A 12,663-nucleotide genomic window follows, 5' to 3' on the forward strand; every position below is an offset into this window, starting at 1 on the left:
TATTATAATTAACTCTATTTTTCCGTTAAATTCATAATTAAACATCGATATATCGTATATATCTTACTTTCATTCCTTAAGCCAAGATTTGAACGGTTCAAACTCATTCACCATACTATCTAAGATTTTAGTCCATTTATGAGCTAGTAGAGGGACCTAATGGACCTACAGATTATGAGCTCCAACGATCCGAGATTAACCGGCCAAACTCTTTAACCTAGTTAACTAACATTCGTTAACTAACGGGGCACTCCACTAAAGCCCGTAGCTGCATTCTCCTCACTGTAGAGATATTTGTGTCCATTAGATATAACCGTCATCGGTAAGTCAATCCTTCACAGGTCGTTCACAACTTCAGCTAGGTCAATTACCGATTTACCTCTGAGTTACATCTTTTCTCCTTAAGTACCACTGTCCCTCTAATGAACAATTGATTTAGGATCTAATCACTAAATCCATTCCCTCTCAGGCCAGTGAGAGGATGGGGCCCCTTGTTCAAGACTCGGGAATAGATCTTAAGAGAACAACCTTTCTACTATCCCTAAGTTAGGTAGGAGTGAATTCCGTCTTGCAAATTCTATGTCCCCAGCTATCTACCCGGTCTTATCCCTGAAATGGGAGGAATATTGAGTAGTGCTATTGAGCTTACTCTCACTTATGCAGATCAAGGGATAATTCTGAATAAACAGGAGTTCATAGATAGCTCAAGATTCAGATCAAGTTATCTAGGTCATCGTTAAGTGAAATTAATCAGTGTTAATCGTCAACGGTGTTAATACATAACAGTGATTATTTTAGGGTCAGTCTTACACAATCTTATTATGTAGAATACCCCCGCTCACATGTCTCTACATGAAAAAATCAGGATCACTTCATTTATGACACCTTACAACATTTGTAACAATCATGAAGCAGGTCGTATTCAATAGTGTCTCCAGGAAGAGGTACCCAACCTGATCCATGTACTATAGACTATTTAGGCTACTTACTCGAACTTTGATCCTGTTTATGTCTCCACATAAAGTCCAAGTACTCATAATAATAGCCAAGGATTCATAGTTTAATTGGATTTAGAACAAACAATTAATTCATTTAAATAACTTCATATGTACTAAAATTCACTTATTTACAAAAACTCTACGAGTTTTAGGACATACAACCCAACAAACTCCCACTTGGACTAAAACTCCTAGTGGGTTACAACAAAGTTGATTACAGGAAAAGAAATCTAAATACAATAAACTAGGGCATCCCATACCCACAATTTTAATTTCTCCCACTTGCCGTATTTATTCTACTCGTAGTCCTAAACTTTTCAGGTGGCCCTAAAAAACAGTAGCTGGGAGGGCCTTTGTAAATTGATCAGCAATGTTGTGCTCAGATGCTATTTGTCTTATAATAACGTCTCCTTTTTGCACAATTTCTCTAATGAGATGGTATTTGCGCTCAATATGCTTTCCGCGCTTATGGCTTCTTGGTTCTTTGGAGTTCGCTACTGCCCCACTGTTATCACAATGTAAAGTGATTGGCAGATGCATGTCTTGAACAACTTCTAGATCATTCAGGAACTTTCTAAGCCATACTGCTTCTTTGGCTGCCTCGCATGCAGCAACATATTCTGTTTCCATTGTGGAGTCGGCAATGCAACTCTGCTTAATACTTCTCCACACTACTGCTCCTTCGTTAAGAGTGAATACCGATCCCGAAGTAGATCTCCTTGAGTCTATATCGGTTCGAAAATCAGAATCAGTGTATCCGGCAAGGATCAGATCCTTATTTCCATACACAAGCACATAGTTCCTCGTTCTCCTTAGATACTTGAGGATATTCTTAATGGTAGTCCAATGTGCAAACCCCGGATTGGACTGATACCTACTAACAATTCCTACTGCAAAACAAATGTCTAGTTGTGTATATAGCATTGCATACATCAGACTCCCGACAGCTGATGTGTAGGGAACTCGTCTCATATCCTCAACCTCTTGAGGTGTCTTGGGACATTGTTCCTTTGACAAATGTATTCCATACCTGAAAGGTTAAAGACCTCTCTTGGAATCCTGCATCTTAAACCTAGACAACACTTTGTCTATATAAGATACTTGAGACATAGCTAGTGTTTTGTTCTTGCGGTTCCAAATTATTTGGATCCCAAGAATACACTGAGCTTCTCCCATATCTTTCATTTGAAATTGAGTTGCTAGCCAATTCTTAATGTCAGTAAGGTATCCTACATTATTTCCAATAAGTAAGATATCATCTACATATAGAACAAAAAATGCTATAGTGGAGTTGATGATCCTTTTGTATACACAATGTTCATCAACGTTTTGTTCAAAGCCATAAGATTTGACTGCAGCATCAAATCTTATATTCTAGGATCTAGATGCCTGTTTTAATCCATAAATGGATCTATTCAGCCTGCAAACCTTTTGCTCCTGACCTGGTTCTATGAACCCTTTTGATTGGACCATGTAGATACTCTCTTCAAGATTGCCATTTAGGAAGGCAGTCTTGACGTCCATTTGCCAAATTTCATAATTATAAAAAGTGACAATGGATAAGAGTATTCTTATTGATTTTATCATAGCAACAGGTGAGAAGGTTTCTTCATAGTCTACCCTCTTATCCGGGTATAACTTTTTGCTACTGATGGGGCTTTATAGGTCTGTACCTTCCCCATATGGTCTCGTTTACGTTTGTAAATCCATTTACAACCGATAGGTCTTACCTCATCAGGTTGATCTACAAGTTCCTAGACTGAATTGAAGTATATAGACTCCATTTTGGAGGTCCATGGCTTTAACCCACTGATCTCGATCAACATCATTCATTGTTTGTTTATAGGTCAATGGATCCTCTAAGCCATCATCAGGTATGGTGACTTCGGTTTCAGCTAAACCTATATAGCGGTCAGGCTTTCTAACAACCCTCCCACTATGTCGAGGCTCTCTCAACTCTTGATATGGACGTGACGAACTAGATGTGCTTGTTCTATCAACGACTCTTGTTGATTGGCCAGTTTGATTAGCACTCTTGTTGATCTATCTGTAACATTTTTTGAAATCTCTTCTAATACTAGTTTACTGCATGGTTTATGATCACGTATATGGTCTTCCTCTAGGAATGTGGCATTTGTTGATACAATTACCATTTCATCTTGAGGATCATAAAATAGCCCACCTCTCGTTTCTTTAGGGTATCCTATAAATAGGCATAATTTTGTACGACGTTCCAATTTTTTAGGATTTTGCACCAACACATGTGCTGGGCAACCCCAGATCCGGAAGTGATGTAAAATAGCTTTATGCCCTGTCCATAACTCATAGGGTGTTTCTGAAACACTCTTAAAGGGAACATTATTCAAAATATAAACCGTAGTCTCCACTGCGAATCCCCAAAATGAGGTAGGCAACGATGCGTAACTCATCATTGAACGAACCATGTCTAACAAGGTTCTGTTTCTCCTTTCAGATACACCGTTCTGCTGTGGCGTACTAGGTGCAGAGAGTTGAGACTTAATTCCATGTTCTATCAAATAGTCCTGGAATTTTAAGTCCATATACTCTTCACCTCGATCAGATCGAAGTGTTTTAATAGTTTTACCTAATTGGTTGTCAACCTCGATCTTAAATTCCTTGAATTTTTCAAGGGTTTCAGATTTATGATTCATTAGGTAAATATAACCGTACCTTGAATAATCATCAATAAAGCTGATGAAATATTCATACCCTCCCCGAGCCTTTACATTCATTGGTCCACAAAGGTTTGAATGCACGAGTCTATGGGTTCTTTGGCTCGAAGACCTTTTCCAGTAAAAGCTTTCTTTGTCATTTTTCCCTCGAGACAAGACTCATATGGTGGTAGAGAGTTATCTTCTAACTTGTTTAGAAGTCCATTCTTGACCAATCTCTCAATCCTATTGAAATTAATGTGACCAAGTCTTAAGTGCCAAAGATAAGTACTTTGAGAAATGCGTCGCCGTTTTGTTTGAGTTTTGGCTGTTTTAAATATTTCAGTATTGTAAATAGCCTTAACTCTGGTTGGTTTTAACTTATATAAGTTATTATTTACGTTTGCATTAACTTATATAGTAATGAACGCTTCATTAATTTCAAAAGAAACTTTGTACATATGTTCAATCAAACAAGAAATAGATATTAAATTCCTCTTGCAAGAGGGTACATACAGAACATTTTCTAAGTATATATATATCTATTTCCAAAAATAATTTTCATCTCCCACTGCCAAAGCTGAGATGCGCTCCCCTGATCTAACCCGAAGAATTATCTCACCATGTCCTAGTTGTTTCCAAGAACTAGTTTCCTGAAAAGAAGAACAAACATGATTAGTGGTTCTTGAATCCAGTATCCAAGTAGAATCATTATTCTCAACTATGCATGTTTTTAGAACCAGTAAATCGTATTTACCTTGATTCTCTTTTCCAGCCTTCTTATTGGCAAGGTACTTTGGGCAGTTCCTTTTCCAGTGCCCATCACCGGTGCAGTAGAAACATTTTTCTTTCTCTGCAGTAGTAGTAGGAGGTGTTTTCCCTTTCCGTTTTCCTTTCTTTTTCTGAATACCTTTATTCTTTGGGAAAGATTTATTTCCAGAGGTAGATCCTTTTTAGAATCTCCTCTTTGAGGTAGTAGTAACATTTGCCTCTGCCTCAAAACCTTTATTTTTCAATAAGGACTAGTAAATCTGTAACTCATTGAGAAGAGTGATAAGATTATAATCTATTTTGTTTATCATGGCGTTAGTTCTGAATTGGAAAAAGCTCTTCGGAAGAGACTCCATGATGAACCCTCCTTGGTTCTTCTCGTTCATGACAGCCCCGTTTACTTCCACGATGTTGAAGTGGACCATCATGTCTAGAACATGTTCCCTAACATTCGTTCCTTCTTTCATTCGGAAATTGTAAACATATTTGATAGCATCATGCATAGCCGAGGAGGACGGTTGTCCAAACAGGGCTTGCAGTGAGTCCATGATCTCCTTAGCCATGACCATTTTTTCATGCTTTTTGGATAGTATATCTGATATACTTGCCAAAATATAGACTTTGGCTTTTTCATTAGCCTTAGTCCATCTATCATGAGCGTCCCAAATAGTTCGGTTCACATTCTGAGCAGGAACTGGAGGACATTCCTCTGTTAAAACAAACTTCAGATCATCGATAACTAGTATAGTGTTTAAATTAGATTTCCAAGTTCCATAGTTATCGTCGTTAAGTTTCTCGGAAGCTAATGGTTGAACTATAGATGTACTCATTGCTGAAAGAAATGAACAAGTTTAATTAGTGAATTTACTCTAAATTTTAATCTAATTGATTTAACAAGTAATAATGTACCCATATTTCATTATCTATTTTGCAAGGATACTTCAGTGAGTCAGAATGGCCCTAACCGAAGGGCAGTCGACCAATCCTTCACTGAATCAAGATACTCTTGACTAAATACTAATACCAAAATAAATCTTATTCTTATAGTATTTCGTTACCGTTTCTTTGGTCAAGAACTTTACTAACACTTAGTAAGTCTTGTAAGTGTATACCCTCCATATTCGAATCACAGAGATCAGAATCAAAACAAGCCCTCGAAGGAGAAACAATGGCTTGAAAACGGACCTAAGTAACTCTATCCATTTCTAGAGTTCACAGAGTTCCGAATCCTACGTTACAAACCTTCCGAAGGGATAGGCGCCTATCAACGCCAAGCAAGTGAAACATAGGAATCTCATGATGTGACCTAATAAAAGAGACTGTAGGATGTGTTGACACACACCCTTCACCCACTTACTATGAACTACTTCCCCTATTCACCTTGTTATTGACCCATGAAAACACTTTCCGAAGGGAGGTTGCCCAAATAGCAACTCGAAGCCGAGCATGGGATCTCACGTTGTGAAATCTTAGGGACGTGAGACCTAATGATAATGTATCGTATACATTATTAATCTCCCACTGAAGTGTTGTAATTTAATTGGGTTTATACTTGGTTATATTCCGACTAAATATATACAACCTAAGTTTAGGTGAACAATCCAAGTATAACGTTTATACTGGTTTGTATTAACTTATGATGTTTAAGTGATTTAAATCATTTTAACTCACTTTACACCGCTCTCGCATGCTCATAAAATCGGGTTAACTCAACTCAGACGCCAACTATATCCCCAGGTAGGAGGTGTTCCGTAAACCGTCAACTTAAATACCTCCAGCCTTAGACAGAATTTTGTTGGGTGAGTTTTGTAAACACTTACACGATATCGACCTAATTTTAACTATTAAAAGAGGTTTATTTGAGTTGCACCAGTTTTACCCTAGGTGAACATGCAATTATCCTTGTTATAGATTTTAAAATTCTAATTTATTTTATAACAATTATAAAATAAACAATTCAAAAAACCATAACATATATATACATTTCATTAATTAATATTACTAATTATATTAACACTCATGAAATTAAATAATCATGCATAAAATACATTATAACATTTATAACATACATAAAATGCATGAAACATGTTTATCCTATGGTGGGGATTTAAGTCTATATGGCATACTATATGCACAAATAAATTTAAATTACTTAAACATACATTCATAATGCATAAATAAATTTAAAACACACTAAATTGGACCAGTTTTCGCATTTTTAGCAAGCAAAAACCTAAATTATTACAATAATAATTTTAAAAAAACTGCTTGAACAAGTCCTGAACACTTCGAACCAGCTTGAATTGGCTTGAAACACCTCGAAAATGGGCTGAACCGGCTGAAATAGGGTTGAACCGGTCCAAAAAAGATTGAGCCAATCAAACTTTGACCGGTCAACTTCATCTTCTTCTTCCTCTCGTGATTTCAACCAAAAGGAAAAAAATTCTGCTCTATTTTCCTTCTTCATGAGCACTTCTCGGTTCTCTTCAAAATTTGGTCAAAGTACAACTCGATAAATCTCAGGAAAAATACAGACTCTTCCTAACTCATTAACGAGCCAAACTTCTAGATTATTACAAAATTTGACCACAAATGCAGGGTAAAAAAAAATGCCAAATCCAGAAAAACCAATTTAGCTCCCATAAACATTCATCTCATGAATTAAGCGCCACCAAAGCAAATTGAGTGAAATTAATTAGCTCTGATACCAATTGCAGGATAAATGAGCATGCAGCAGAAGTTGATTTGATCAATTTTCACTCTAAGATGCCCAATTTAGAGGATTAAACATGCAATTAAAAAAGGAAAGACAAAGTTTCGAGAACACTTACCCTTGAAGCTCCAAATTCGCCTTCAATTCTTGATGAATTTCAGCACCACTTGGTTGTAGACCACCACAAGAGTCTTCTCTACTATTTTCTAGTCTTAGAGTGGATGGTGGGATCCAAATTTGTGGTGAATTTGAGAAGGAATTGGGAAGAAGATGAACAATGGATTTTGGTTGAAGTAGATGTCCTTTCTAGGGCATGTGGTATCCAAGGAAGGTGTCTCAATGGATCCTGCAAAGGTGGAGGCAATTACGAGTTGGGTTCGTCCAACCACGGTTAGTGAGGTGCACAGCTTCCTGGGGTTAGTAGGCTACTACAGACGGTTCGTGAAGGATTTCTCTCTCATAGTCGCCCCATTAACTCAGTTGACCCGGAAGGGGGCAGCATTTGTTTGGAATGAGGCTTGTGAAAGCAGTTTCCAGGACCTCAAGCAGAGGCTGGTTTCAGCCCCAGCTCTCACAGTACCGGATGGATCAGGTGGTTTCGTCATTTTTAGTGATGCATCCAAGAAGGGGTTGGGATGAGTAGTTGCTTATGCTTCACGTCAGCTGAAGAAGCACGAACAGAATTATCCCACGCATGACTTGGAGTTAGCAGTGGTGGTTTTTGCTCTCAAGATCTGAAGACATTACTTGTATGGAGAAAAGATACAGATCTTCACCGACCACAAGAGTTTGAAGTACTTTTTCACTCAGAAGGAGCTAAACATGAGGCAACAAAGGTGGTCGGAACTAGTAAAGGATTATGACTGTGAAATTTTGTACCACCCGGGGAAAGCAAACGTAGTGGCAAATGCTTTAAGCAGAAAGATGGCCCATTCCGCAGCTCTCATTACCGGACAACTCACCTATGCAGGGAACTGAGAGGGCAAAAATTGCAATAGTCATGGGGAAGGTCGCGGCACAGTTAACACAATTGTCGATGCAAGCCTAAGGTAGAAGATTATTGATGCACAGAGAGACGACCCTTATTTGGAGGAGAGAGTTCGTAAAGTGGAGTCAGGCCAGGATAGAGAATTCTCTATGTCAGCAGAAGGCGGCCTTCTTTATTAGGGGCGTCTATGTGTGACGGCGGTTAGTGACATTAAGGATAAGCTATTGTCAGAGGCTCATAGTTCCCTATTCTCAGTCCACCCCAGTAGCACCAAGATGTACTAGGATCTGAAACATTACTATTGGTGGAACGATATGAAAAGAGAGGTTGCGGAGTTTGTCAGTAAGTGTTTGGTGTGCCAGCAGGTGAAAGCCCCGAGGCAGAGGCCAATAGGCTTGTTACAACCATTAAATGTACCAGAATGGAAGTGGGAGCATGTGTCTATGGACTTCATCGTGGGGTTGCCTCAAACAGTTAAAGGTTTCACTGTGATATAGGTCGTTGTAGACAGACTTACGAAGTTAGCACATTTCATACCTGGAAAGTCCACTTTTTCAGTGAATAAGTGGGCACAAATATACATGAAGAAAGTGGTAAGATTGTATGGAGTACCCGTGTCCATTGTGTCGGATAGAGACCCTCGTTTCACGTCTAACTTCTGAAAGAGTCTCCAGGAAACAATGGGGACCCGATTAAACTTCAGTACAACGTTCCACCCTCAGACTGATGGGCAGACAGAGAGATTGAATCAGATACTGGAAGACATGTTGCGTGCCTGTGCCATAGAGTTTTTCGAAAGTTGGGATGCTCACTTGCACTTAATGGAGTTTGTGTACAATATGAGCTACCAGTCCACTATTGGGATGTCACCATTTGAGGCCCTATATGGGAAGAGTTACAGGTCCCCTGTGTGTTGGGATAAGGTAAGAGAGAGGAGATTTTTAGGACCTGAATTGGTGCAGATCACAAATGAGGCCATATAGAAGATCAGGTCTTGTATGCAGACAGCCCAGAGTAGACAGAAGAGCTATGCTGATGTTTGACGTAAGGACCTGGAATTTGAGACTGGGGTGAAAGTGTTCTTAAAGGTGGCACCCATAAAGGGTATTCTGAGGTTTGGCAGGAATGGAAAGTTGAGTCCGAGATTCATTGGACCTTTCGAGGTCCTGGAACGAGTTGGCCTTGTAGCTTACCGTTTGGCCTTGCCCCCAACATTGTCTTCAGTTCATAATGTCTTCCATGTTTCGATACTAAGGAAGTATGTGGCAGACCCATCCCATGTAGTTGACTACGAGCCCTTGCAGTTGAATGATAACTTGAGCTACGAAGAGAAGCCCATAGAGATTCTTGCTAGAGAAGTAAAGACATTGTGCTGTCGGGAAATTGCTTTTGTGAAAGTTCTGTGGCCGAACCACCAGTTCAGGGAAGCCACCTCGGAGCGAGAAGATGAGATGAAGACCCAGTACCCGGAGCTATTTCAAGGATGAACTTTCGAGGACGAAAGTTCTTTGAGGGGGTTAGAATGTAACATCCCACACCTTTTTATTTATTTATTAATAATATAAAACTTTTCCCTTTTCAGTAATTATGCTTAGTTGAAGGGCATGTTTGGAATTCTGAATTTAAAGTATAAATGCGAGGATTTAAGTGTTGTCGTGGAATTTATTCAAAAAAAATTTCAATTTTCAAATGAAATTTAAAAAGTTATGGCAGGAATTAATTATTTTTGGAAAAAGGAAAGGGATTAAATAGTATAAAGTGGGTTAAGGAAAGGATTTAATTAGAAATATACTATTTTCCTTTTTATTATTATTATTAGTTTTTTTTAAAATAAAAAGGGCACCCCCCATCTCCCTCACAGCCCCTCGCTCGTCCGCTGCCAGCCACGAATCCCAGTCACTCGCATCTCTTTGTTATAGATTTTAGAAGTCTAGGTTATGTTATAACAATTATAACCCTAGAGCATTCATCTATAACATGCTTCCTTCAAACAAACATGCCTTAATATAACACTTATTGTAACATCCCACACCTTTTTATTTATTTATTAATAATGTAAAACTTTTCCCTTTTCAGTAATTGTCCTTAGTTGAAAGGCATGTTTGGAATTCTGAATTTAAATTATAAATGCAAGGATTTAAGTGTTGTCGTGGAATTTATTCACAAATTTTTTCAATTTTCAAATGCAATTTAAAAAGTTATGGCAGGAATTAATTATTTTTGGAAAAAGGAAAGGGATTAAATAGTATAAAGTGGGTTAAGGAAAGGATTTAATTAGAAATATACTATTTTCCTTTTTTTTAATTATTATTATTAGTTTTTTTAAATAAAAAGGGCACCCCCCCATCTCCCTCACAGTTGCCCCTCACAGCCGTATCGCTCGTCCGTCGCCAGCCAAGAATCCCAGTTGCTCGCATCTCTTTCTCTCTCGGCACCCTCACCCTTCGCTCCCATCTCACCAACCGGTTAAGCCTTGCCACCTCTGATCGACGTCTAAGACTTAGCCGAGCGCGTGCCACTCGTTCTCGTGCACCGCTGCGTCTCTCCAAAGTCGTCCGTGTCGGATCTAGGGATTTGACCGATTGCTTCCCTCACCCTTCGATCATGACGGTTCTCGCCAACCAGTCAAGTCACGCCACCTCCGATCGACGTCTTAGATCCAGCTCCCCCGCGTCCGCCACCCTAGCCGCTTCGCTATCGGCTGTCGTCGCCCTGCCACGTCGGGTCCATTTTGGTCTTCGTCAGATCTTTTGGGGTAAGGTTGTGTCGGTTCGTTTCGTTCTCTTGGCCATTAATATTGCGTTTCAGTGTTATGACTCGTCTTTATTGAATTTTGTTTCAAGCTTAAGTCATCTGGGAGTTTGGAAGTCAAAGGAGGCACCGTCGTGGAAGGTGGAAGTGTTTTTCTTTCTTTGAGTAAGTTCTTGATAATTTGGACTTGGACCTGAAGTCTTACAATTATGGCTTCAACTGAAATTTTAGAGTTGTTTTGTTGTTAGAACCACTACTTTGGATTGCCGTCATAGTTTGGTGGTCTAAAATTTTTTTATCTGTAGAGTATCGACTCGAGGTAAGTAATCTTATCATTGGAACTGCCCACGGGCCAGGCTCTAGTTGTATGCTAGCATGATAAGTGTATGTTATGGTAAATGTTAACATGTTGATTGACAGTATGACTTGAATCAAAGTATGTTCTGGCACAAATTCTGATTTATTTACATACACACCTAAGTGCTTGATCGTTAGTATGTGATAGTATGTGTTTTCATATGTCGATGTTTGATCTGCTGGCGTTGAGGCATACTTGCATGTTGTGGATTTATGATATAAGTTATACATGGATCATGTATAATATGTTGTTAAGAATTATGGGTATGTGATGCAGCCATGGTATTAAGGATTCTTATGTATGCTTTAGAATCGTACAATGTAGGATCTTAGCACGTTAAGACTATGTGAATATCCTCATTGATTAGTTAGATGCTCACCAGTTTGTGTTTCCTTCGGGATTTACCAGTTTTGTGTTTTCTTCGGGATTCACCAGTTTGTGTTTCATTCGAGATTCACCAGTTTTGTGTTTCCTTCGGGATTCACCAGTTTTGTGTTTTCTTTGGGATTCACCAGTTTTGTGTTTCCTTCGGGATTCACCAGTTTGTGTTTCCTTCGGGATTCACCAGTTTGTGTTTTCTTCGGGATTCACCAGTTTTGTGTTTCCTTCGGGATTCACCAGTTTTGTGGGCATATTTAACTACAATAGGTTAGGACCCAATCTCTTATATGTTACATGTATTTATGTGCCATATGTGGGTATCTAGAGGACATAGATGCCTAGCCTGACCTAGTGGTGGGGTTACTTACTGAGTATTTTATACTCATTCTTTCTTATGTTTATGTTTCAGGTAAGGGTAGAGATGCACCGGCGATGGCGCAGCAGAATTCCTGATCGAGCCATTGGGACTAGTCTTTACGCTTTTGCATTATGAGATTTAGAGTTCTTTTCATGCTTCCCTTAATGTTTAGTTTTGATGTTTGAAACCTATTATTAAGAATTGTTTTTCATATGTACTTAACCTTTATGATTTATGAGTACCCTATTATTGTTTTTAACAATTGCATTTAATAAATGTCTTTTGAACTTCTCTTGTTTTTAATTATCATTTATTTCAAATGACTGAGCGTCGTTTTAAATTCTTTGCATGCATTTATTTTAGTAACGGCCTTACCTAAGTCCTAGGGGGTCGGGTCGTTACACTTATATTAAAATTAAGCATGCATAGTATATATTTTATAACACTTATAAGATATAAAAAATGCATGTGACATGCTTTTCCTATGTTGAGGTTTTAAAACTATATGGCATACTATATGCACACATAATACATCACATGCATAATAGGTAAACAACACTAAAGTGTACCGATTTTGGCATTAAAAAAAACAAATAACTAATTTATTACAAAATTCAGCAACCAGCTTCCCGGAATCGGCTTCAAACACTTTGAACCATCTTGAACCGGCCAA

The 12,663-nt window shown here is 38.5% G+C and overlaps 1 protein-coding gene across 1 annotated transcript; it reads right to left on the reverse strand.

Annotated features, from left to right (window-relative positions):
- Nucleotides 1-4,692: 4,692 nt before the first annotated feature.
- On the reverse strand, nt 4,693-5,271 carry LOC120072136 (uncharacterized). The gene has a single exon (XM_039024548.1). The coding sequence runs from the start codon at nt 5,269-5,271 to the stop codon at nt 4,693-4,695; it is 579 nt and encodes a 192-aa protein (XP_038880476.1).
- Nucleotides 5,272-12,663: the final 7,392 nt, after the last annotated feature.

Source organism: Benincasa hispida, chromosome 2, assembly GCF_027475165.1.
Source record: "Benincasa hispida cultivar pf3 chromosome 2, pf3_genome.v1.1, whole genome shotgun sequence".
Lineage (NCBI taxonomy): Eukaryota > Viridiplantae > Streptophyta > Magnoliopsida > Cucurbitales > Cucurbitaceae > Benincasa > Benincasa hispida.